Source organism: Pseudophryne corroboree, chromosome 2 (genome assembly GCF_028390025.1).
Source record: "Pseudophryne corroboree isolate aPseCor3 chromosome 2, aPseCor3.hap2, whole genome shotgun sequence".
Classification (NCBI taxonomy): Eukaryota; Metazoa; Chordata; class Amphibia; order Anura; family Myobatrachidae; genus Pseudophryne; species Pseudophryne corroboree.
This window is the reverse complement of record NC_086445.1, coordinates 157,458,064-157,484,041: the sequence shown is the minus strand read 5'-3', so window position 1 is coordinate 157,484,041 and position 25,978 is coordinate 157,458,064. Positions and strand designations below refer to the sequence as shown.

At 48.2% G+C, this 25,978-nt stretch overlaps 1 protein-coding gene across 7 annotated transcripts in view; it reads left to right on the top strand.

Annotated features, from left to right (window-relative positions):
• Window positions 1-25,978, top strand: part of LOC135004924 (stomatin-like) — a 159,513-nt gene that overhangs the window by 34,023 nt on the left and 99,512 nt on the right. For 2 of the 7 annotated variants that reach the window (XM_063951864.1, XM_063951865.1), the window contains exon 2: window positions 7,334-7,508. The exons of 3 other annotated variants lie outside the window; for them this stretch is intronic. Coding sequence is in view for 1 of the 4 variants with exons in the window: in XM_063951861.1 (XP_063807931.1) it covers window positions 2,353-3,294 (942 nt within the window). In the remaining 3 variants the exon portion in view is untranslated. Of the gene's footprint in view, window positions 1-2,352; window positions 6,797-7,333; window positions 7,509-25,978 lie in introns of those variants that run through there. 2 more of the 7 variants (XR_010205650.1, XM_063951861.1) reach the window with 2 other exon arrangements.

The window sequence follows — 25,978 nt, the reverse complement described above, 5'->3', positions numbered from 1 at the left end:
CAAAGTACACAGGGAGCTGAGATGGTGGATTCCAGTGGGGACGAATTGATAATCTGTGAGGAGCGGGATGTACACGGTGATATATCGGAGGATGATGATGAGGTGGACATCTTGCCTCTGTAGAGCCAATTTGTGCAAGGAGAGATTAATTGCTTCTTTTTCGGTGGGGGTCCAAACCAACCCGTCATTTCAGTCACAGTCGTGTGGCAGACCCTGTCACTGAAATGATGGGTTGGTTAAAGTGTGCATGTCCTGTTTATACAACATAAGGGTGGGTGGGAGGGCCCAAGGACAATTCCATCTTGCACCTCTTTTTTCTTTCATTTTTCTTTGCGTCATGTGCTGTTTGGGGAGTGTTTTTTGGAAGGGCCATCCTGCGTGACACTGCAGTGCCACTCCTAGATGGGCCAGGTGTTTGTGTCGGCCACTAGGGTCGCTTATCTTACTCACACAGCTACCTCATTGCACCTCTTTTTTTCTTTGCGTCATGTGCTGTTTGGGGAGTGTTTTTTGGAAGGGCCATCCTGCGTGACACTGCAGTGCCACTCCTAGATGGGCCAGGTGTTTGTGTCGGCCACTAGGGTCGCTTATCTTACTCACACAGCTACCTCATTGCGCCTCTTTTTTTCTTTGCGTCATGTGCTGTTTGGGGAGTGTTTTTTGGAAGGGCCATCCTGCGTGACACTGCAGTGCCACTCCTAGATGGGCCAGGTGTTTGTGTCGGCCACTAGGGTCGCTTATCTTACTCACACAGCTACCTCATTGCGCCTCTTTTTTTCTTTGCGTCATGTGCTGTTTGGGGAGTGTTTTTTGGAAGGGCCATCCTGCGTGACACTGCAGTGCCACTCCTAGATGGGCCAGGTGTTTGTGTCGGCCACTAGGGTTGCTTATCTTACTCACACAGCTACCTCATTGCGCTTCTTTTTTTCTTTGCGTCATGTGCTGTTTGGGGAGTGTTTTTTGGAAGGGCCATCCTGCGTGACACTGCAGTGCCACTCCTAGATGGGCCAGGTGTTTGTGTCGGCCACTAGGGTCGCTTATCTTACTCACACAGCTACCTCATTGCGCCTCTTTTTTTCTTTGCGTCATGTGCTGTTTGGGGAGTGTTTTTTGGAAGGGCCATCCTGCGTGAAACTGCAGTGCCACTCCTAGATGGGCCAGGTGTTTGTGTCGGCCACTAGGGTCGCTTAGCTTAGTCATCCAGCGACCTCGGTGCAAATTTTAGGACTAAAAATAATATTGTGAGGTGTGAGGTATTCAGAATAGACTGAAAATGAGTGGAAATTATGGTTTTTGAGGTTAATAATACTTTGGGATCAAATGACCCCCAAATTCTATGATTTAAGCTGTTTTTTAGTGTTTTTTGAAAAAAACACCCGAATCCAAAACACACCCGAATCCGACAAAAAAAATTCGGTGAGGTTTTGCCAAAACGCGGTCGAACCCAAAACACGGCCGCGGAACCGAACCCAAAACCAAAACACAAAACCCGAAAAATTTCAAGTGCACATCTCTACTATTATGTGACCACGCTGCTTCTTTGTGAGATCAATGTCCTTTTATAAAGTATGAGAATTAGGGCACTAATCTATAGTTTGCAGGGGGGTGCCGAAAACACTAGCACTGGCCCTGGTTCTGCTTAAGGTGATGGAAGGAGGGGGGGGGGGGGTAAATGAGTTCCACCACCTCTCCAGGACCACTTTAAGCCCTGGTGGCTAACATATCAATATACTGTATAATGGTGGTCATTCCGAGTTGTTCGCTCGTTGCCGTTTTTCGCTATGCTGCGATTTGTTGCTAAATGCGCATGCGCATGGTACGCAGAGCGCATGCGCTTAGTTATTTAACTAAAAACTTAGCAGTTTTGCTGTTGTTTGTGCGGCGCTTTTCAGTCGCACTGCTAATCGGTGAGTGATTGACAGGAAAGGGGCGTTTCTGGGTGGTAACTGAGCGTTTTCCGGGAGTGTGCTAAAAAACGCAGGCGTGTCAGGCAAAAACGCAGGAGTGTCTGGAGAAACAGGGGAGAGGCTGGCCGAACGCAGGGCGTGTTTGTGACGTCAAACCAGGAACTAAACGGACTGAGGTGATCGCAATCTAGGAGTAGGTCTGGAGCTACTCAGAAACTGCAGGAAATTATTTAGTAGCAATTCTGCTAATCTTTCGTTCGCTATTCTGCTAAGCTAAGATGAAGAGAGTATTGACTGCATAGGAGAGAAAAGAGTTAAACATCTGGGGAGGGGTGGACCTAGCTGTTAGGAAAGTACAGCCTTTAAGGGGAGGGCTTGATATATATAGGGAAGGCGAGGCCATTTTAAGTCTCTTGGTGATTTGGTTTTTTATTTTTTATTACAGGTTTCGGGAAACAACCCTACCCTAAGCAGGCCGCGAGCGGGACCGCTCAGCAGGGCATCAGCGCCAGTTAAGTTGGAAACTATGGGTAAATGGTTGGGTCTTTATCCTAATAAACGGGATGCAAATTTTGTTAGATGTTTTTTAAGTTCGGGTTCCGCTTGCCTGTTGCAAGCGAGATGTCCGTGCGTGCGCACAGAGCCTTCAATCCGCCCGAGCTTCGCCGACTGTGTTGCGGGAAAAGTGGATAGGGAGCTCAGGTTGAGCAGGATGGAGGGGCCGTTTAAGTCAATCCCGGTGGATGACTTGGTCATCTCCCCGGTTCGGGTGGTACCAAAGAAGACTCCGGGCGCCTTTCGGCTGATTCAGCATTTTTCTTACCCGCCACGAGCGTCGGTCAGCGACGCCATACCACCGGCTCATTGCTCGGTGGTGTATCAGTCGTTCGACGAGACGCTAGGTATGGTCCGCAGCTACGGGAGCGGGGCCCTCATGGCTAAGATCGATGTTGAGTCAGCTTTTAGATTACTGCGGCATCCTGTCTATCAATTTTGGGGGAATGAAATTGACACCGTGGCGGGAGAGTGTAGCCCGCCCCAGGACGAAGTGTCAAAGCTCCGCGAAACTATTCGCCGTTTCAACGGCTCGCGTAAAGTCACGCTGCGGCAGGCTCAGTCCGTGCGGGGCATGCTGAACTTTGCTTGTCGGGTGATACCGATGGGCAGGGTTTTCTGCAGGAAGCTCGACAGAGCTGCAGCGGGGTGTGCCAGGCCGCATCATTTCGTTCGTTTGTCCTCTGAGTTAAAAAGGGATTTGGCCGTTTGGGCTTCATTCCTGGAGGAATTCAACGGGGTGAGCATATGGCAAGCGCCAGCCATTGACAGCGAGAGTTTGCAGTTTTTTACCAATGCTGCAGGTTCCTCTGGATTCGGCTGTCTTCTGTAGGGATCGGGGTGTGCGGCATCTTGGCCGGCGAAGTGGCATAGCGAGGGTCTTAAAAAGGATCTGGTGCTGCTGGAGCTTTTTTTCCCATTATGGTGGCGCTGGAAGTTTGGGGCGATCGGTTGGCTAACCGCAACATAGTGTTCAGGGAGTTAATCTGGCCGTGGTACATGCGATTAATAACCAAAGGGCGAAATCGCTGGTGGTACTACGGGTTCTTGTACAATTGCTTTTCACTTGCTTGCGTAGGAACCTATAGTTCAGGACGCAGCACGTGCTCGGGTTGGAAAACGAAATCGCAGACGCGTTGTCGCGTGGGCAGTGGGAGAGATTTCGGGGGTTTGGCTCCCAAGGCCGAAGAGCAAGGTTTTCACTGTCCCGGTTATGTTTGGCAGGTGACCGTACCGGACTGAAGGGTTTAGCGTTGCGGTCAATCGCGCCGGACACGCGCAAGGTGTAAGGACAGGCTTGGAGTGAGTGGGAGGAGTTTGTCCGGGGGCGGCAACATCAAGGTAAGAGCAGGCATCGGCTGTTGCTTTCTGTTAGGTGGCAGCGCTACGTCTCCGACAGGTCACGAGCAGTGGTTTCTCGGTACTTGGCAGGCATTTCTTTTTCTGCAAGCTGCGAGGCGTCCCTGACGTAACGAAAAGCGAAGTTCTGCGGAAGGCAGTGAAAGGGTGGGCGCGAGTTGCGCCGTCGCCACCAGATAGGAGGCGGCCATCGATGCGGCTTTGTTGCCGGCCGTAATAAAGGCCGGAGGGCGAGTTGAGTCGTCCAGGTTTGAGACGCTTTTGTTTAGTTTGGCGTTCTCGATGGCTTTCCACGGAGCCTTTCGATTTTCTGAGTTGTTAGCGCCTTCCAAGAGAGCAGATTCGCGTTTGCTGGTCGAGGACTTGGTAGTGGGTGAGAGGTCCTGGCTGTGCAGGTTACGACGCTCCAAGACGGATCAGGTGGGGAGAGGGCGCTGGGTTACAATGGTATCAGCGCTGGAAGAGAGCGTTGCCCGGTGAGGCTGGCACTGCAATACGTGGGGGTGCGACCCGTTAAGGAGGGGTCTGGGCCGTTGCATTATGATGGGCTGCCAGTCACGAAATACCAGTTTCAATGGATGCTGAGTCGCTGTTTGGCGGGCCTGGGCCTCCCACCCACTGCTTTTGGTACCCTCTCCTTTCGCATAGGCGCAGTGACGTCGGCTGCTGCGGCGGGCTACTCCAGAACGGATATACAGGCGATGGGGCGATGGAAAGCAGCGAGTTATAGACGATATATTCGCCCCGTCGCATGAGAGGTCGGTTTGCGCTTGGTGCTTTGCGTAAAGTGGCAATGTATTATGCTGTTACAGTTCTGTGAATTTGTGGTGTTGTGCGTCTGTTGGTGTTACCCCTTTTGTTTTGTTTTTGTTTGTTGTCCTACTCAGGGATTAGCTACTCGCCGTTGCTGGCATGAGTCGGCAGCGGGGGTCTGGAGTTATTTGCGATTTTTTGCCTGACTTGACGGACTGAATTCTAATCTATAATTCGGCTAATTTGGTCTAATCAGAGTCCCTCAGCAGGTCTTTACGTTTCACCTCCAGCTGAGTTATTACATGTGTTTCCCATTTTATACCCCCCCCCCCCTTCCACCCCCCCCCCCCCCTGTTTTTATTTCGTTTAATTTTATTTGATTTTCCCCCTTTGTGTCTTTAATTGCACTTCTAAATTGGCAACGAAAAGTGGTGCAGTCGGCTAGGCCGTGACTGCTGCAACAGCGAGTCATAAAGTTTTCTTTTTTGGCAGATCCTTCAGTATAAACAATGAATAAGCCTCTTAGTAATCAATCTTACCCCTCTTTTTCCCTTCAGGATGGTTTTAAGTCAATTTGACCATTTGGGTGGTTGGCCACTCTTACATTTACGGGGCGGCCAGGTTTGTGGCCTCAGAAGGGTCTCAGGCATTGTTTGGAATACAGGGTGTCAGATGGCTTGGCTGGCGCGGAATGATGTGGGGTGAGCTGAGTAGTAGGTTAGTGAGTCAGGCCAGCAAGCATGGAGTCCCTAAGGTTTTCGTTGTCCATCTAGGGGGCAGCGACTAGGGGAAGAGGACATCCTTGGAGCTGCGGTGGGCCATGATACAGGATCTGGCAAGTGTGACCGCGCAATGGACCAATTTGTGTGTTGGTTTTTCCATGATGGTGCCGAGATTGTGTTGGAGGGGTGTGGCGGATGGTCGCCGGATTGATGAGGCCCGGAAAATGGTGTTAGGAGCTGTGGCACAGTGGGTGCTGTCCCACGGCGGGTAGGGTGGTCCGCCACCCGAGGATACGGTGCAGAGACAGCCACCTTTTCCGGCGCGATGGAGTACATCTATCCGAGGAGGAGATGATGTTTTTTCTGGAGGATCTAGGTTTCGCTTTGCAGGAGTTAGGGTAGGTTTCTGGTGGCGGTGCGAAAGACTTTGGGGATGAGTCTTTCGCTGTTGGCGGAAAAGAACGGCAGTTTCGTATGGTAGAGAAAACTGTAGTGTTTTACAGTTTGTTGTGGTTTAGGTGCACTCACCTCCATCGACTTATGGCCGCTTGACCACCCATCCGGGAAGGCAGCGGCAGGGCACCCAGGAGCGGTGGGTAGTCACTGTGGGGGTTGAGTTGTCACCTATTACCGGTTTATGGTAAGCTTTTAGTAAATTTATAGGATTGAGTTATTTAAGTTAATTTAGATTAAGGAGCCGTTCTTTTGGGCCGCCACCATATGCCAGATGGAGCGGCATATTAAATTAATCTCTTTTTATTACAGGTTTCCTAATGGTTAGGGACAAATAAATAGCTAGCAATTTTCTGCCAAATTCAAGTCTCAGTGTCGTTATTTCTGGTTATGATTATGAATGCTTTACTTTCAAAGAAAGGGGTCCACCAAATATCACTAAGATGTTTAGAAGAGAGTATTGACTGCATAGGAGAGAAAAGAGTTAAACATCTGGGGAGGGGTGGACCTAGCTGTTAGGAAAGTACAGCCTTTAAGGGGAGGGCTTGATATATATAGGGAAGGCGAGGCCATTTTAAGTCTCTTGGTGATTTGGTTTCCCTCCCTCCCGCCCTGGTAGTTGGAAATTGTGGCACGTGGTACTTTGGCTCTAAGTTGTTGGCTGTTTTCGTTGGCTATTTATTGGCGGAAAAGAACGGCAGTTTCGTATGGTAGAGAAAACTGTAGTGTTTTACAGTTTGTTGTGGTTTAGGTGCACTCACCTCCATCGACTTATGGCCGCTTGACCACCCATCCGGGAAGGCAGCGGCAGGGCACCCAGGAGCGGTGGGTAGTCACTGTGGGGGTTGAGTTGTCACCTATTACCGGTTTATGGTAAGCTTTTAGTAAATTTATAGGATTGAGTTATTTAAGTTAATTTAGATTAAGGAGCCGTTCTTTTGGGCCGCCACCATATGCCAGATGGAGCGGCATATTAAATTAATCTCTTTTTATTACAGGTTTCCTAATGGTTAGGGACAAATAAATAGCTAGCAATTTTCTGCCAAATTCAAGTCTCAGTGTCGTTATTTCTGGTTATGATTATGAATGCTTTACTTTCAAAGAAAGGGGTCCACCAAATATCACTAAGATGTTTAACACTCCCAGAGGGCGGCGGCCTAGCGTGTGCAATGCTGCTAAAAGCAGCTAGCGAGCGAACAACTCGGAATGACCACCATTGTAGCAGTTGTATATAATGTTACTTCTATGCTGTGTGCTGCAGTGATGTGCGGTGAGGTCAATACTGTAGCTCAGGAGGCACTGACTAGTATCAGAGCCATATTTACATACACATGTATGAACATTATACAAAGTTGTAGCAGTATATACTTCATTGTCACATGTTGAGTTTTGACTATAAAAAATGATTAGAATAATACAAAGATAATCGTTATAAATATCTTCTTTGTATTAATCTAATCATTTCTATAGTCAAAACTCTGGATTATACTGGAGTACAGTATGACTAAACTGAGTGCACATCACTATTGTGCTGCTAAACTGTGAGGTTACTACATAACACTATGGTGACTGTCCTCCCTATAGAGATGAATATCCAGCTCTCAGCGGTGCTTTAAGACAAATCAGAGAACATTCCGCACTGGTAACACAAGATACTGTGCAGGGGGCGTGACTGGGCCATGGAAAAAGCGTTCCGATAAGGAAATACAAACATACTGTACATGTAACTCTCTCCAACTTCAGCAAGAGGTGTCTGCAGGTGAGGAGTTGAACTGAAAGTCATTTGAATATACTTTGTTCCTTGTATATTTGTTTTTGCTGCAATATGTATATTAATGTACAGAAATCTAGTGAGTATAACATATTATTTTCTATATATTATTCAATGTAAATATGATGTATTTGCTTTAATATCTTCAAGAGTGTGAATGTTTGACTACCTGAGGTGAGGGAGACTTGGCACCATGACAACAAACAATGTATATCTCCCTGTTTACACAGAATTGCTGTAAATTGAAATATACTGTTTGCCCCTGGCACTTTGCTGCTGGGAAATAGACTTGGGGTTTATTCATGAAGCAGTGAAAAGAGTGGAGAAGTGAGTCAGTGGAGAAGTTGCCCATGGAAACCAATCAGATTTTAAGTTACATTTATCAAGCGCATTTTATAGAAATATACGTAGCAGCTGATTGGTTGCCATGGGCAACTTCTCCACTGACTCACTTCTCCACTCTTTTCACTGCTTCATGAAGAGACTTATCATGTGCAATGCAGGGTAGGCACCAGGCAGTAATGGTGCACTACAAACCCTATCAGGGCTTTTCTTACTGAACATGGCAGAATGGCTAAACTTTATTAATTGTTTGGTTATGTCAGACAGAAAATAAATGTAGATAATGAGATTTGCATTTTATATACAGAATAAATAAGCATAATTAGGGACAGGTGGCAACTATGACGCTGCAGCCTGTCCTTGGGAATACTTTCTGGTATCTGAAGAATGAAAGCAAATTTGTTCATCACTATTACTCAGACCAATAAGGTGCAATGTTGTTAGACATTATTAAAATAATTTTCTTAAATGTATCATTTCTGATTATATAAACATCGAAGAGGTCAATAAGCAATAAAACATCACAATGACACTAAAAGGGTCTACACATGGCGCGATTCTGCCTAAGGGGCCGATTCAGACCTGTTCGCTGCTGTACGTTTTCGCACAGCGGGCGATCAGACACAAACTGCGCATGCGTATGCACCGCAATGCACAGGAGTGTCGCTCGGCTACAACGTGGATCACCGCTCAGCGATGGGTTTTGTGCAACGGATCCGTTCGCACAGGCAATCGCAAAGAGAATGACAAGAAGAGGGCGTCTGTGGGTGTCAACTGACCGTTTTTAGGGAGTGTTTGGAAAAACGCAGGTGTGTCCATGCATTTGCAGGGAGGGTTCCTGACGTCAATTACGGTCCCGTACAGTCTGATGTGATCGCAGCAGCAGAGTAAGTTCTGGGCTGCGCAGAGACTGCACAAAATCAATTTGTACAGCTCTGCTACACATGCAATCGCACACTTGCACTGCTAAAATACACTCCCCCCGTAGGGGACTTGACTTTGTAAGTTCCCTTGAACTCCCCAGAGCCCAGAATCACCGATATTGACTATACTAGAAACTAGATTGTACACTTTGTAGTCAATATTGACCTGCCTGCACAGTCTATTTTTTCTTGCGATGCTGACCACACGGGAGCACACATCGGCATCACACCCACTGCCTGGGCGTCACTCTTGACTCCTCCCTCTCCTTTGCACCCCACATCCAAGCTCTGGCGCAAACCTGTCTGTTCCAGCTACGCAACATTGCTCGCATCAGGCCATTTCTCTCCCAGAGTGCAACTAAACTTATCATCCACTCACTGGTCATCTCACGACTCGACTACTGCAATGTTCTCCTCACTGGCCCCACTTGCTCCCATCTCGCTCCCCTCCAATCTGTTCTCAACTCTGCAGCTAGGCTTACCTTCCTCTCCCGCCGCTCCACATCTGCCACTCCCCTTCGACAAAATCTACACTGGCTCCCATTCCCCTACAGAATCCTCTTCAAACTCCTCACTCTCGCATACAAGGTCATCTCTAATTCCACTGCTCCCTATATCTCCAACCTCCTCTCCCTTCATTCTCCCTCCCGCCCACTATGGTCGAACAATGACAGTCGCCTCTCCTCTGTCCTGGTCACTGCTTCCCATGCACGAGTTTAAGATTTTGCAACCCTTCAGTGGAACGTGCTCCCCCGCTCCATTAGACTATCCCCAATCTTGCAAAGCTTCAAACGGGCACTGAAAACCAACCTATTCATCAAAGCGTACCCCTCCGATGCATAACCTAGTCCTTAGGCTGCTCCTCCATCCCTCTGCCCCATGCCTTCAACATCTCTGCTTTGCTTACATACTGCCATCAGGCTTCTTCCCACTTGCTTGCACCTCATGTCATCTGTTTTTCGCCCCTCCCCACTAGATTGTTAGCTCTTCAGAGCAGGGCCCTCTTTCTTCTTGTTGTCTAAGCCCTCTTCTCGACACACTTCAGTCGCAGCTCTCTCCTACTCAGCGACCATCTTTACCCACTTTTTCTCCTGCTGGTAAAGGCTCATCTCTATCTATGGCCGCCAGCCCCAAGTAGTACAATGATTACTCCCTCACTACTTACATCTAAGCTGTTTTATGTTTTGAGGATTGTGGTGCTCTTTGTTACCTGTACTCTATTTGTTATTTATTTACTGTTATACTAAGTTTTGTCTCCCTGTACTGTCCTTTGTACGGCTCTGCGAAACACTTGTGGCGCCCTATAAATAAAATGTAATAATAATAATATACACGCGGTGCAATATGCACTATGTTTTCATATCGGTAGTTACATACCTCCCAACTGTCCGGAATGTCGCCGGACAGTCTTGTTTTTTTGGGACTGTCCCGCTGTCCCACCCACGGGCCGCAGTGTCCCATGGTGGGGGGGGGGGGGGGGACACACAGTTGGGAGGCTCTGTCACTCGCTGCTCTGCGGGGAGACAAAGGGAGAGGGTGAGGAAAATGGGCGTGGATCGCGATCACGGCACTACCGCAAAGCCATGCCTCCTTTCTGGAGGCCACACCCCCTTTTCCCAGCGGGGAGCACCGCTGCCGGAGTGTCCCTCTTCCTCCTGCCATAAAGTTGGGAGGTATGTAGTTATATCGCAAAGTGTGTATGCGGCTTTAGGAACTGCAAACATCATGCCATTGGATTTTGGCAGGGAAGACTTTCTTATTTTAAAGCGGCCGGTGGATCATACTGCAAATCATTAACTACTAAAACTGATTTGGGAAAATATATATTGGACATTTTGATACAAGGCTACCAGGTTGCTAAATATTATGTGTTTGTGTAAATCACCGCTGGGGCAATGTACAGTTGTTATATGACAAGCAGCATTTCAAAGGGTAAACACACTGGGGCCTATTCATGAAGCAGTGAAAAGTGTGGAGAAATGAGCCTGAGGAGAAGTTGCCCATGGCAACCAATCAGCTGCTCCGTACAATTGTATAGTATGCAAATTATAAATGTTACTTCATTGCTGATTGGCTGCCATGGGCAACTTCTCCACTGGCTCACTTCTCCACACTTTTCACTGCTTTATAAATAACCCCTCTTATATGTAGCACCTGCTGCTGGTATACTGTGCAATAGCCAGGCTGATAACTGACCAGCCCCCACTCCTGCCACACAACTCCCATTCTCTACTCCCTTTTCTGACTGCCTAGAAGATGGCAAATCTTTTTGAAGATTGAAGACAAAGTACTTGCAGTTGTGTGCACCGTTCGAGGTATTAGTGGGCCAATCTACAGTTCATTGAGGGTCTTCAAACCAGTTCTAAATATGTTCTCAAATGTCCAGTCCTAAGTAATGTAAGTGCTTCCAAAAATATATATATCCTTTCCCTTATATTAGTGTGGGCTCTCCATGACTTCGGAAATGTATTTTCTCTTTTTACCTGCACAGTCATCCATATACAGGGAAAAAAATAAGAATTTGTATATAGTAAAGTACAGTTTATATTATAGCAAAGCCAAACTTTCCATAAAAAAATCCACCATATGTCAGGCAAAACATGCGTACCAGATTTAATGGGGTGTCAGTGGCGCACACCCAAGTTTGCATTTGTAATGTCAATCAGTTATCATCCGGGTTTTAAAGACACTGGTTCACCACTGCATATGCATCACAGGACCTTCCCCACTTCAAATACTGGGATGCCAGTTTGTCTGGTATATCACCAACGCGTTTCTGCTCTCTAGGAGCCGTTTTCAAGGTGTGTCTAAAAACTCATTATACAGGTTGAGTATCCCATATCCAAATATTCCGAAATACGGAATATTCCGAAATATGGACTTTTTTGAGTGAGATAGTGAAACTTTTGTTTTTTGAAGACTCAATGTACACAAACTTTGTTTAATTCACAAAGTTATTAAAAATATTGTATTAAATGACCTTCAGGCTGTGTGTATAAGGTGTATATGAAATATAAATGAATTGTGTGAATGTAAACACACTTTGTCTAATGTACAAAGTTATGAAAAATATTGGCAAAAATGACCTTCAGGCTGTGTGTATAAGGTGTATATGAAACATAAATGCATTCTGTGCTTAGATTTAGGTCCCATCACCATGAAATCTCATTATGGTATGCAATTATTCCAAAATACGGAAAAATCTGATATCCAAAATACCTCTGGTCCCAAGCATTTTGGATAAGGGATACTCAACCTGTATAGTTTTTCTCTGTTCCATACTATTTGAAGATTGGCTTGCTGACTATCCAAGCCCCACATAACCAGGGTCCAAGGTACTTAAAGCAGCTTCTGATTCTTAAAGCCCCACTCGCTTTGATCTGCAGATGAAGGAATATTAGCAGTCCCAGATTCTTCTGTAACTCAGTTGGTGGTTGAGATTTTACTTTCGATGCTCCAACTCTCTGGATTTTCGCTAATTTGCACAAGATTCCTGCAATCTAGAAGCCTTCAAATCAGACTCAAGACCTACCTGTTTCATACTTGCCTGCATTCAAGATCTTCTCTCTGGAAGAAGCCCGGAGAGGGGATGCTGCTTGCAGTGCGAGAGGCAAGGCTGGGCTGCACATCATTAAATTTAGCAATGCAAATTTAGCCCCACCCCTCTATAGGATCGGCAATTTTCTGTATGACATCCTCATCCTGACTACTTCATTAGGAAGCAGGTGGGATGTGGGAGATGTGGACACTCTTCTGTGGGTGCGGGGTACTGCCCGAAAAAAATCGTCTCCCGAAACTTACTGGAGAGTAGGCAAGTATGACCTATTTACTAACGCATTTTATTAATGCCCTTTTAGTTTCTAAGAAAACAAAAGCTTGACTCTCTTTTCTACAGGCTGTTAATACAGTGGCGGAACAATCGGTGGTGCAGCCGGTGCATTGCACCTGGGCCTGCAGCAGTGAAAATGTCGGCAGCCAGCTGCAATGAGTGAAACAGACACATTCATGTACGACCCCCATCTGCGGGCTATAACGAGGCCCCTCCACCTCTCACCCCCACTCCCGGGCCGTTCTCTGTGTTTCCGTGGACACTCATGCAGGCTGCAGGCCTATGTACGGAGAGTAGCTGAGTGTGTAGTGGTCGTAACTGGAAGAGCTGGTACTGCACTTGGTTTCTGCACTCCGGTTATTGGGGAGAGAAGAGCCTCCATTCACTAGTGCAGAGGGAGTACCAAGAGGTGAGGCATCCCCTATGACCAGTGTGCCTGCTGCACCCCTCAGGATGGATCAGCCATCACTCTGCACTTACACCGCCAGCTCCTGCACCCTATCCTGGGCTCCAACAGACAAGGAGAGTGAACTCCAGCTAGCGGCAGTGTACCTGGACGCTTCTAGTGCCAGTGGTAGGGTAAGACAACTGCACGGTGAACCACAGTGTGCTCATTAGAACAAGGGGTGCTTGGGGTGTTCTGGAGCTGGATGAGGGGCATAGCTTTGGGTTACTAGCGCTGGCACCGAAATTAGTGTAATTTGGTCCATGCATGCGGTGCCAGAGGTTGCTGTGAGAACCATGGGGGTCATTCCGAGTTGTTCGCTCGTTATTTTTTCTCGCAACGGAGCGATTAGTTGCTAATGCGCATGCGCAATGTCCGCAGTACGACTGCGCCAAGTAAATTTGCTATGCAGTTAGGAATTTTACTCACGGCATTACAAGGTTTTTCTTCGTTCTGGTGATCGTAATGTGATTGACAGGAAGTGGGTGTTTCTGGGCGGAAACTGGCCGTTTTATGGGGGTGTGTGAAAAAACGCTACAGTTTCTGGGAAAAACGCGGGAGTGTCTGAAGAAACGGAGGAGTGTCTGGGTGAACGCTGGGAGTGTTTGTGACATCAAACCAGGAACGAAACTGACTGAACTGATCGCAGTTGCCGAGTAAGTGTGGAGCTACTCAGAAACTGCTAAGAAGTGTCTATTCGCAATTCTGCTAATCTTTCGTTCGCAATTTTGATAAGCTAAGATTCACTCCCAGTAGGCGGCGGCTTAGCGTGTGCAAAGCTGCTAAAAGCAGCTTGCGAGCGAACAACTCGGAATCACCCCCCATATCAGAACACCAAAATCATCAACATCGATTCCCTTGGCGCTTAGTAATACAATCACAGGATCATCTAATTGAAGTGGCTCATAGTAGATATCCGTCTTCCAAATAGATCCTCAAAAGAAAATAAACATAACACCTCATAGGGCAATATATTCAGTTCCTCTATATAGATATAATATAGAAAAATGAGGACTCCGTCTCCTACCCTTTAGAGGGGTCTACGTATCAGGTAGACAAAACAGCATGTGATATTTGAGGGGGTACAACCCACAATGGATACCTCATATATTCATCCTCCAAAAGAAGAAAATATTCCAAAATAGTATAATACTGTTTTAATACAATAACAAACAGTGGCAGTGATGCTAGCCTCTCACCCGGTGAGTGGTCTACTCAGAATAAGCAGCCTCCAGCCTCCTTGCCAAGGATGCTGGAGGCAGTGATCCTGATTCGAACCAGGTGGATTTTGAGCTTGCAGGGACGCCTGGACTTTTCTATTCTCATGCTCATTTGTCTGCTTTTTCTGAGAAGACCACTCACCGGGTGAGAGGCTAGCATCGCTGCCACTGTTTGTGCTTTTATTTGTTATTGTATGGGGACTGCCGGGATTTCGATACCATCCTGCCAGCACTTATACATTATTCCCATTTGTATTATACAAAAATAATTTCAATACCCTGTGTATTGCAAATCCAAAACCCTCACTCACGAGACCACGCTCCTTTTTTGGGGCATGGCAAAAAGTCTCTAACCTACAGTAGGGGGGCCCAGTAGGGTAGTTGCACCTGGCCCCACCACTCGCTAGTTCCGCCACTGTGTTAATACATAAGTTAAGTATATCATTTAGCCCAACTGTGCCATTTTTTGGGGACTGTTCCACTTGTGAGTCACAGTGTACAGCGGAGCAGCAGCTGAATAGATCTGTAAATACTGAAGGGACAGCCTTGGGGCAGCAAGCATCCCGGAGCATGCTGGGCACACCCACACTTTGATGGAAACGGGGTTTGCCATGAGCCCATGCCATTTCACTGCAAGGCCTCTTCACCGTGAGGATGTGCTATATAAATAATAATAATAATAATAATAATAATAATTATTATTATTATATACAGTACAACAGCATACACAGACCTGTAAACTGTTTTGGTCCCTAATATATGGTTACTGAAATATACAGTCCTCTGAATAATCTTTTATTGTGTAAACTAAAAGAAGGAGGAGGAGTTGGATGTAGGAGTATATTTACTAAGCGCGGGTTGTGATTTTCCATCGGTTTTCTCTGGTTTTACCAATCGCTGATTACTAAAGGTAAATCATTTTTAGAACTCACCAAAAACTCGACAGCAACCCTCCCCAAATAATAGCCCTACCTCTAGCAGGTGAGTCTTGTGCCACCGGCCATTATGATCTCTGCTGGCTTTGTTGTTTTTCATATAGTTAAAAAGTGTCAAATTAAAAAATAAAATGCGTGGAGCAGACTGGAATCCCTAGGGAAGTGGGGACCCCCAAAATAATGATGTCAACCCCTCCCCAGGGACAACCGGTCCAACTGAAAGCCCAGGTCCCTTCTCTACAACCCCAAGGCTTTGGGTGCAGGATTAATAGTATTAATAAAATAATATTGTTGTTTACAGGTAGACTACAGGTCCCAGCAAGCATGTCCAGACATCATGGACCCACTGTCACCTGTACTACACTTACAAAAAAGACAGGACTCAGACACAGAATATTTGAGTATTTTATTAAATAAATACACCCTGACACATCCCTCATTAACCCATTTATAACTTACAAACTAAAGGGGTCATGTCCTTTTCCATCACTGTAGCTTCCTGAATCTTGGCAAAACTCCTCCGGGAGCGCCTTCGCAAATGAAAGGTCACGCGGGGACAATCCCCATAGGCAATAACTTACAAACAAAGCTCTGAGAGAGTGATGGTCACCAGTGGTAGCTAACCATCGATGGTGAGCCATCAATGGTTAGACTTTGCATGTGGGAAGACGGCACCAGCGCATGTGCATAGTGGGACCAGTACTCATCATCGGGGATCAGCCTCTGATGTTTTGCCATGCCATCGATGTTGAAAACTCTCACTGTTGTCATCAGACCATCAATGGTTTCGATGGTTGATGCTATCGCTACCCTGAGGTCATGAGTTCAATACCTTTAGTCAATCAGTGTGGAGTTTGTATGTTCTTCTTGTGTTAGGGTAGGCTTCTCCCTACACTCCAAATACAAACTGGTAGGTAATTTGGGCTCTGGCAAAATATTAACCCTAGTGTGTATATATGTCCGTGTGATAGAACTGATAGATTGTAAGCTTCACTGGGGCATAGACTGATGTGAATGTGCACTTTATAAATAACTGATAGTAAAATAACTGTGGGATCTAGCTACAAGCTGACCCTGTAGCTGTGAAGAAGTGTTATTTCATGATATCATTTTGTTGTTCCTCATCCCCCTGGAAGGAGTCCTGTAAACCATTGCTTTGTACAGAGCCGTGTACATTACATTTTCTCCCATGAGATTACCATTCCACGCTGGGGAAAAGAACCAAGGGGGTAATTCAGACCTGATCGCTAGGCTGCGTTTTCGTACAGTGAGCAATCAGGTCTAAACTGCGCATGCGTATGCACCGCAATGATCAGGCGCGTCACACGGGTACAAAGCGGATCGCCGCTCAGCGATGGGTTTGTGCAAAGGATCCGTTTGCACGGGCGTTCGCAAGGAGATTGACAGGAAGAAGGCGTTTGTGGGTGGTAACTGACTGTTTTCTGGGAGTGGTTGGAAAAACGCAGACGTGTCCATGCGTTTGCAGGGAGGGTTCCTGATGTCAATTCCGGTCCCGGACAGGCTGAAGTGATCGCAGCGGCTGAGTAAGTCCTGGGCTGCGCAAAGACTGCACAAAATCTGTTTGTACAGCTCTGCGACACATGCGTTCGCACACTTGCAAAGCGAAAAAACACTCTCCTATGGGTGGCGACTATGCGAACGCAGGACTGCAAAAAGCCCCTAGTGAGCGAACGGGTCTGAATTAGGCCCTGTGTCTTCTTACTTTGCATTTAACACCAAGCTTCTTTGTTTTAGAGCCTCACCATTATGCTCCTATGTACTTAGTTGACTTGAGATACAGAAGTCAGTCTGACAGTATAAAGTGCTCTTCTCTGGACAGGGAAGGCTCATGGGAAGGAATTTAAAGGTATTTATATCTATTACAGTGGTTCCCAAACTTTTTTGAATCATGGCGCCCTAGATTATTAGAATTTTTTCACGGCACCCCTAGGCCAAAAGTTTCTTATTGAGAATTTTAGAAATCAATAAGTAATTTATGTTTATGTGTCATCATTAGTTTCTTTAGTGTGGTGCGGGACAATATTTGCTTCTGTTTGTCCTCATATTTTATAACTGGCAGCCACAAGCACTGGTTTTGTCTATTACTTTGACCAGAAATAGTTTGAATTGGTCCTGGACCACCAATCCAAGGCACCCCTGCTAGTGTCCTGAGACTCCCCAGGGTGCCTAGGCACACAGTTTGGGAACCACTGATCTATTGCATAATTACTGATTGTCCCTATTTTTCTAGCATAGACGGTAACCTCTTTCCCTGTCTTACCCCCCTTTGTGCCCTCTATTTCCCCTGTCACTCTATAGGTGGGTACACACTAGAGCGACGGGGATTCATTCCAACATCGGAATGAATTCCCGTCAGCCCTAGATTGTGCGTACACACTGGGGCGATGCTAATGAAGATCGGAACAAACATGTTCCGTCCTCCATTAGCATAAGATAGGACGCTAGCGACAATGCTTGGTTTTATGTGCAGCACATAGAACCAAGCGTCCATCGTTAGCGGCCGCGGGAGCGTGCAATCATGCATACACACTGAGCGATGTAGGCAAAATTTCATTACAAAATGGCATTTCGTGCCAACATCGCTCTAGTGTTTACCCAGCTTTTCCCTTCCCTCCTCCCCTTTGGCTCTTTCCCTTCTTTTCTCACTCACACCTTTGTGTAACTTACTGCGGAGGAACGTGCAATGCAATAGGCTTCCTAGCAGTGCCCTCTCATTATTATCTCTAGTCCCTACTATTACTAAGGCTAGGAAATAGGCTTCCTGTCAGTGCCCTCTCCTCCTGTTATCCTACCTATAACTATAGCTATGAAATGGGCCTCCTGCCAGTACTCTGTCATCCCCACCTCCATCTCCTATATACTGTGCAGTTTTCTCCATCCAGTGCAGGTTGCACCTGGCCGGGAGGTCAGACAGGGTGATCACCAAATGCTGTGACAGATCCCTGGAAGAGCTGCACAGCCTTGCAAGGAAGGTGGGGGTGCTCATAGTGGCGGTATGTCTTGTGGCTCGGTATGCGTGCAGGTATCCCGTTAACTCAAAGCCGTTTCTAGACATTTTGGTTCCCAGTGCAAACAGTAAAAAAATGTGGGCCCCTCCACCTGCAGACATTCTAAAAAGTAACTTTTTGCACCCATACCCACTCCCGAGAGGTGGCGTGGCCTCATTAAAGTAGGTGTGATCTTGCTAAAATGGGCGTGGCCTTGCAAGAAAAGACCACCTTACAGAAAAGAAAAAAAAATCCACCATATTGTGCCCCACACAGTAATGCCCCTTTCACCATATTATACACCACACAGTAATGCCCCACACATTAATGTCCCCTGCACCATATTATGCACCACACAGTAATGCCTCCTGCACCATAATATACCCCAAACAGTAAAGACCCACACGATAATGCTCCCTGCACCATAATATGCCCCACACAGTAATGCCCCTGCACCATAATAATCCATACACTGCAGTGCCGTAACTAGGCATTTTAGCGCTGTGTGCAAGAAATAGCATTGGCGCCCCCCCATGCAAGACAGGGGCAGTGTGCGCCGCAGGCGCGCAAAAAATATATAGGGGCGTGGCCACAAAATAATACCAATTCATACTACGGTGCACAGTAGTCTCTATTATTCAAATTACGCCACACAGTAGCGCCACTACACCAGGTAGAACCCCTTTTTACACATTACGACAGACAGCGCCCCCTTTTTACTGAATACGGCAGCCAGCGTCCCCTTTTTACACATTACGGCAGCCAGCGTCCCCTTTTTACACATTACGGCAGCCAGCGTCCCCCTTTTTATACCTTATGGCAGACAGCGTCCCCCTTTTTACATCTTACGGCAAACAGCGTCCCCCTTTTTACGCCTTACGGCAGCCAGTCCCCCTTTTTACACATTGTGGCAGAAGAGAGAGAGAGAGAGGGGAGAGAGTGTTAGGGAGAGAGAGGGAGGAGTGTTAGGGAGCGGAAAAAGAGCAGTGCCAGATATGCACATGTCCCCACACCGCCAGATACGCACATGCCCCCACAGTGCCAGATATGCACATGCCCCCACAGCGCCAGATACGCACATGCCCCCACAGTGCCAGATATGCACATGCCCCCACAGCGCCAGATATGCACATGCCCCCACAGTGTCAGACATGCCAACACAGCGCCAGATACGCACATGCCCCCACAGCGCCAGATACGCACATGCCCCCACAGCGCCAGATACGCACATGCCCCCACAGCGCCAGATACGCACATGCCCCCACAGCACCAGATACGCACATGCCCCCACAGCACCAGCACTCTGTTATTGGTGGAGCCTTCAGTATATATACACACATCTGTACATATACTGTATATAGTCATACATACAGCATACTTCCAAACATACACACAGCATACATACTGTATATACATAGCATATACATTACATACACATAACAGACACACACATATCTCACATACACATACAGACTACCTCCCCTCTACTGAGTCCCGGATTTAAGAGGCACCTGACTGCTGCAGAGTCTGTGGGAGCGTTGGAGGCAGCCATTCACAGCTTTGCCCCTCCACCGATTCCAGTGCAGTGGCTCATCCGGCTGCCTCTCTGCCTGAGAGGAGCTCAGCTGCGTGCTGCTACTGCAGCTCCAACTACAGGCAGCCAGCGGTCACTAGCTCCCCACTCCCCACAGCGCCAAATTTGAAGTGGCAGGCAGAGAACCGGGAGCTGGCACCTGTGGCAGTGCTCCCGAGTCACTTGAATAGGCGGCGGTGATGAAGGCGGAAAACATGCTGCAGTGCTGGCGGGACTCGGAGTGACTGCCCGAGTCCTTTGCAGAGGCGGCGCGGAGGTCACGAGGCGGCGGGAGACAGGCTGCGGCGCCGGCAGGACACATAGTATTGTAGTTAATGACTGGTGGTAGCGGGCGTGTGCGGGGGGAAGTGGGGGGGGGAGGGTTGGTGCCGATGGTGCGCCTTCAGTGCATTTGCGCTGTGGGCAAGGCACCTTCGGCACATAGGTAGTTACGGCTCTGATACACTGTGTAACTGTGAGGCATAATAAATTGACCTGGGCAGTACTGTGTGGGGCATAATAAAGTGTCAGGGGCATTACTGTGTATGATGCACAGTAATGCCCCTTATAATGTATTATGCCCCACACAGTACTGCCCAGCATAATTTACAGATGTGTCCACTTACGTCTTTGCTATTTTGGTAAATTTGGCACAACATGCAAAACACGGCTAAGCTGTTTTTCACGAGTAGCGAGTGGATGGATTTTAAAATTTTAACATTAACATGCCAAACCGTGCCATACATGGTGGGATATAGCAAAGATGTATGTGGACACATCTGTATTACGTCCCACAGTTATGTCCTGGCCTGTCCCAGTATTGGTGCCTTTTTACTCGTTGTCAAGGAGTTTTACACCGCTGTCTGCCTCCTGTTTGGCGCCCATGGTCACTGCAGTATCTCCATACCCTCCAACATGACCCGCCCCACTAGGTACAAAATGCTCTGTTTCTGGACTTTCCTCTTAATTTATGATTGCCATCACCTGTGAAGAAACAGCTTTCTTATCATTTAACTAGTTTAACACAGGTGATGGAAATCATAAATTAACAGGGAAGTCCAGGAACAGAGCATTTTGTACCTAGTGGGGCGGGTCATGTTGGAGGGTCTGCATCTCCCGGCGGGTCCCTGGCGACTCTCAATATCGGTATCCTCTTCCCTGACAGATGTTAGCGGTCCATTACGACCTCTAGCATCTGTCTCCTCTATGGCGGCGACCATTTTGAGTAGGACATTTCATCAGTATTGTATGCTGTAGGTTAGACCGCATAGAATACTGCTGCAAACACTGCAGGGCTGGCGACAAGGGGGGTCAAAGGGGACGCTTGTACCAGGCCCCAAGGATCGGCGGGGCCCCAAGGATTTACCCCGTCATGTCTAAATAGGGCAGCAAGCTGTAGGAGGTGTGGGCGCAGCCTCAGAGTGACTGGAGCCCCTCTGAGTGACTGGAGCCTCTAACACACAGTGACTGTGCAGCACAAGTGTGCACTGGCTCTTCCGGGTCTGTTGCAGGCAGCTACAGGACATGGCAGCAGCTCCGCTGGCCATAATTCTCGTGCCATGCGCCGACCTCTGCTAATGCTTCCTGCTGTGCGGTGTTCGGGTCTGGATACTTGGGAGTGCAGGGCAGGTGAGTCTCTCCGGGGTTAGAGTGGCTTGGTGAGGGGATACAGGGTTTTGAGATGGGGTGGGGGAGCTGGGAATGCAGCATGGAGTCATTGGGGAGAGATAGACAGTGTGGTGTGTGGAAGGAGAGAGAGGGAGACAAAGACTGTGGTGTGTGTGTGTGTGTGTGTGTGTGTGTGTGTGTGTGTGTGTGTGTGTGTGTGTGTGTGTGTGTGTGTGTAGGGGGGGGGAGATATGCATATTTATATAAAGAAATATGTTTATATTTCTCTGACGTCCTAAGTGGATGCTGGGACTCCGTAAGGACCATGGGGAATAGCGGCTCCGCAGGAGACTGGGCACAACTAAAAGAAAGCTTTAGACTACTGGTGTGCACTGGCTCCTCCCACTATGACCCTCCTCCAGACTTCAGTTAGAATCTTGTGCCCGGCTGAGCTGGATGCACACTAGGGGCTCTCCTGAGCTCCTAGAAAGAAAGTATATTTAGTTTTTTTATTTTACAGTGAGATCTGCTGGCAACAGACTCACTGCAACGAGGGACTAAGGGGAGAAGAAGCGAACCTACCTAACTGGTGGTAGCTTGGGCTTCTTAGGCTACTGGACACCATTAGCTCCAGAGGGATCGACCACAGGACCCGACCTCGCTGTTCGGTCCCGGAGCCGCGCCGCCGGCCCCCTTACAGAGCCAGAAGCAAGAAGTGTTCCTGAAAATTGTCGGCAGAAGACTTCTGTCTTCAACAAGGTAGCGCACAGCACTGCAGCTGTGCGCCATTGCTCCTCATGCACACCTCACACTCCGGTCACTGATGTGTGCAGGGCGCTGGGGGGGGGGGGGGGGGGGGGGGGGGGGGGGGGGGGGGGGGCGCCCTGAGGGCAATATAAGACACCTTGGCTGGCAAATCTACACCATATATAGTCAGGAAGGCTATATAGGTGTAAAAATACCCCTGCCAGAATTCCAGAAAAAGCGGGAGAAGTCCGCCGGAAAGGGGGCGGGGCCATCTCCCTCAGCACACTGGCGCCATTTTTCCCTCACAGCTCCGCTAGAAGGAAGCTCCCTGGCTCTCCCCTGCAGTCTACAAGCTACAGAAGGGTAAAAAAGAGAGGGGGGGCACTAAATTTAGGCGCAGTATATATAAAATAAGCAGCTATAAGGGAAAACACTCATTTATAGTGGGATCCCTGTGTTATATAGCGCTCTGGTGTGTGCTGGCATACTCTCTCTCTGTCTCCCCAAAGGGCTTTGTGGGGTCCTGTCCTCTGTCAGAGCATTCCCTGTGTGTATGCGGTGTGTCGGTACGGCTGTGTCGACGTGTTTGATGAGGAGGCTTATGTGGAGGCGGAGCAGATGCCGATAAATGTGATGTCACCCCCTGCGGGGTCGACACCTGAGTGGATGGTGCTGTGGAAGGAATTACGCGACAGTGTCGACTCCTTGCATAAAAGGTTTGACGACATACCAAATGTGGGACAGCCGGCTTCTCAGCCTGTGCCTGCCCAGGCGTCTCAAAAGCCATCAGGGGCTCTAAAACGCCCGCTACCTCAGATGGCAGACACAGATGTCGACACGGATACTGACTCCAGTGTCGACGACGATGAGACTAATGTAACTTCCAGTAGGGCCACACGTTACATGATTGAGGCAATGAAAAATGTGTTGCACATTTCTGATGTTACCCCAGGTACCACAAAAAAGGGTATTATGTTTGGAGAGAAAAAACTACCAGTAGCTTTTCCTCCATCTGAGGAGTTAAATGAAGTGTGTGAAGAAGCGTGGGCTTCCCCTGATAAGAAACTGGTAATTTCTAAGAGGTTACTAATGGCGTACCCTTTCCCGCCAGAGGATAGGGCACGTTGGGAAACATCCCCTAGGGTGGATAAAGCGCTCACACGCTTGTCAAAGAAGGTGGCACTACCGTCTCCGGATACGGCCGCCCTGAAGGAATCTGCTGATAGAAAGCAGGAGGCTATCCTGAAGTCTATATATACACACACAGGTGTTATACTGAGACCAGCTTTTGCTTCAGCATGGATGTGCAGTGCTGCAGCTGCGTGGTCAGATTCCCTGTCGGAAAATATTGATACCCTAGACAGGGACACTATATTGCTAACAGTAGAGCATATTAAAGACGCACTTTTATATATGAGGGATGCACAGAGGGATATTTGCCGGCTGGCATCTAAAATTAGTGCAATGTCCATTACTGCCAGGAGAGGGTTATGGACTCGGCAGTGGACAGGAGATGCAGATTCTAAAAGGCATATGGAAGTTCTGCCTTATAAGGGTGAGGAGTTGTTTGGGGATGGTCTCTCGGACCATGTTTCCACAGCAACAGCTGGGAAATCTACATTTTTACCCCATGTTCCCTCACAGCCAAAGAAAGCACCGTATTATCAGGTACAGTCCTTTCGGCCCAATAGGGGCTAGCGGGTTAAGGGCGCGTCCTTTCTGCCCAGAGGCAGAGGTAGAGGGAAAAAGCTGCAGCATACAGCCAGTTCCCAGGAACAAAAGTCCTCCCCCGCTTCCTCTAAGTCCACAGCATGACGCTGGGGCTTCACAGGCAGAGCCAGGTACGGTGGGGGCCCGTCTCAAATATTTCAGCAATCAGTGGGCTCGCTCACGGGTGGATCCCTGGATATTTCAAGTAGTATCTCAGGGGTACAAGCTGGAATTCGAGACGTCTCCCCCCCGCCGTTTCCTCAAATCTGCCTTACCAACCACTCCCTCAGGCAGGGAGGCAGTGTTACAGGCAATTCACAAGCTGTATTCACAACAGGTGATAGTAAAGGTGCCCCTACTTCAACAAGGACGGGGTTACTATTCCACAATGTTTGTGGTACCGAAACCGGACGGTTCGGTGAGACCCATTTTAAATTTGAAATCCTTGAACACATATATAAAAAAATTCAAGTTCAAGATGGAATCGCTCAGGGCGGTTATTGCAAGCCTGGACGAGGGGGATTACATGGTGTCACTGGACATCAAGGATGCTTACCTGCATGTCCCCATTTACCATCCTCACCAGGAGTACCTCAGATTTGTGCTACAGGATTGTCATTACTAATTCCAGACGTTGCCGTTCGGTCTATCCACGGCTCCGAGGGTCTTTACCAAGGTAATGGCTGAAATGATGATACTCCTTCGAAAGAAGGGAGTTTTAATTATCCCGTACTTGGACGATCTCCTGATAAAGGCGAGGTCCAGGGAGCAGTTGTTGGTCGGGGTAGCACTATCTCGGGAGGTGCTACAACAGCACGGCTGGATTCTAAATATTCCAGAGTCACAGCTGGTCCCTACGACACGTCTACTGTTCCTGGGAATGGTTCTGGACACAGAACAGAAAAAAGTGTTTCTCCCGGAGGAGAAGGCCAAGGAGCTGTCATCTCTAGTAAGAGGCCTCCTAAAACAAAAACAGGTGTCGGTGCATCACTGCACGCGGATCCTGGGAAAGATGGTAGCTTCCTACGAAGCAATTCCATTCGGCAGGTTCCATGCAAGAACCTTTCAGTGGGACCTGTTGGACAAGTGGTCCGGATCGCATCTTCAGATGCATCGGCTGATAACCCTGTCTCCAAGGACAAGGGTGTCTCTGCTGTGGTGGCTGCAGAGTGCTCATCTTCAGGAGGGCCGCAGATTCGGCATACAGGACTGGGTCCTGGTGACCACGGATGCCAGCCTTCGAGGCTGGGGGGCAGTCACACAGGGAAGAAACTTCCAAGGACTATGGTCAAGTCAGGAGACTTCCCTACACATAAATATTCTGGAACTAAGGGCCATTTACAATGCCCTAAGTCAGGCAAAACCCCTGCTTCAAAACCAGCCGGTACTGATCCAGTCAGACAACATCACGGCGGTCGCCCATGTAAACCGACAGGGCGGCACGAGAAGCAGGACGGCGATGGCAGAAGCCACAAGGATTCTCCGATGGGCGGAAAATCACGTGTTAGCACTGTCAGCAGTGTTCATTCCGGGAGTGGACAACTGGGAAGCAGACTTCCTCAGCAGGCACGACCTCCACCCGGGAGAGTGGGGACTTCATCCAGAAGTCTTCCAAATGATTGTAAACCGTTGGGAAAGGCCACAGGTGGACATGATGGCGTCCCGTCTCAACAAAAAACTAGAAAAGTATTGCGCCAGGTCAAGAGACCCGCAGGCGATAGCTGTGGACGCTCTAGTGACACCGTGGGTGTACCGGTCGGTTTATGTGTTCCCTCCTCTTCCTCTCATACCAAAGGTACTGAGGATAATAAGGAGAAGAGGAGTAAGAAATATACTCATTGTTCCGGATTGGCCAAGAAGAGCTTGGTACCCGGAACTTCAAGAAATGATATCAGAGGACCCATGGCCTCTGCCGTTCAGACGGGACCTGCTGCAGCAGGGGCCCTGTCTGTTCCAAGACTTACCGCGGCTGCGTTTGACAGCATGGCGGTTGAACACCGGATCCTGAAGAAAAGGGCATTCCGGAGGAAGTCATTCCTACGCTGATTAAAGCTAGGAAAGAAGTTACCGCAAACCATTATCACCGCATATGGCGTAAATATGTTGCGTGGTGTGAGG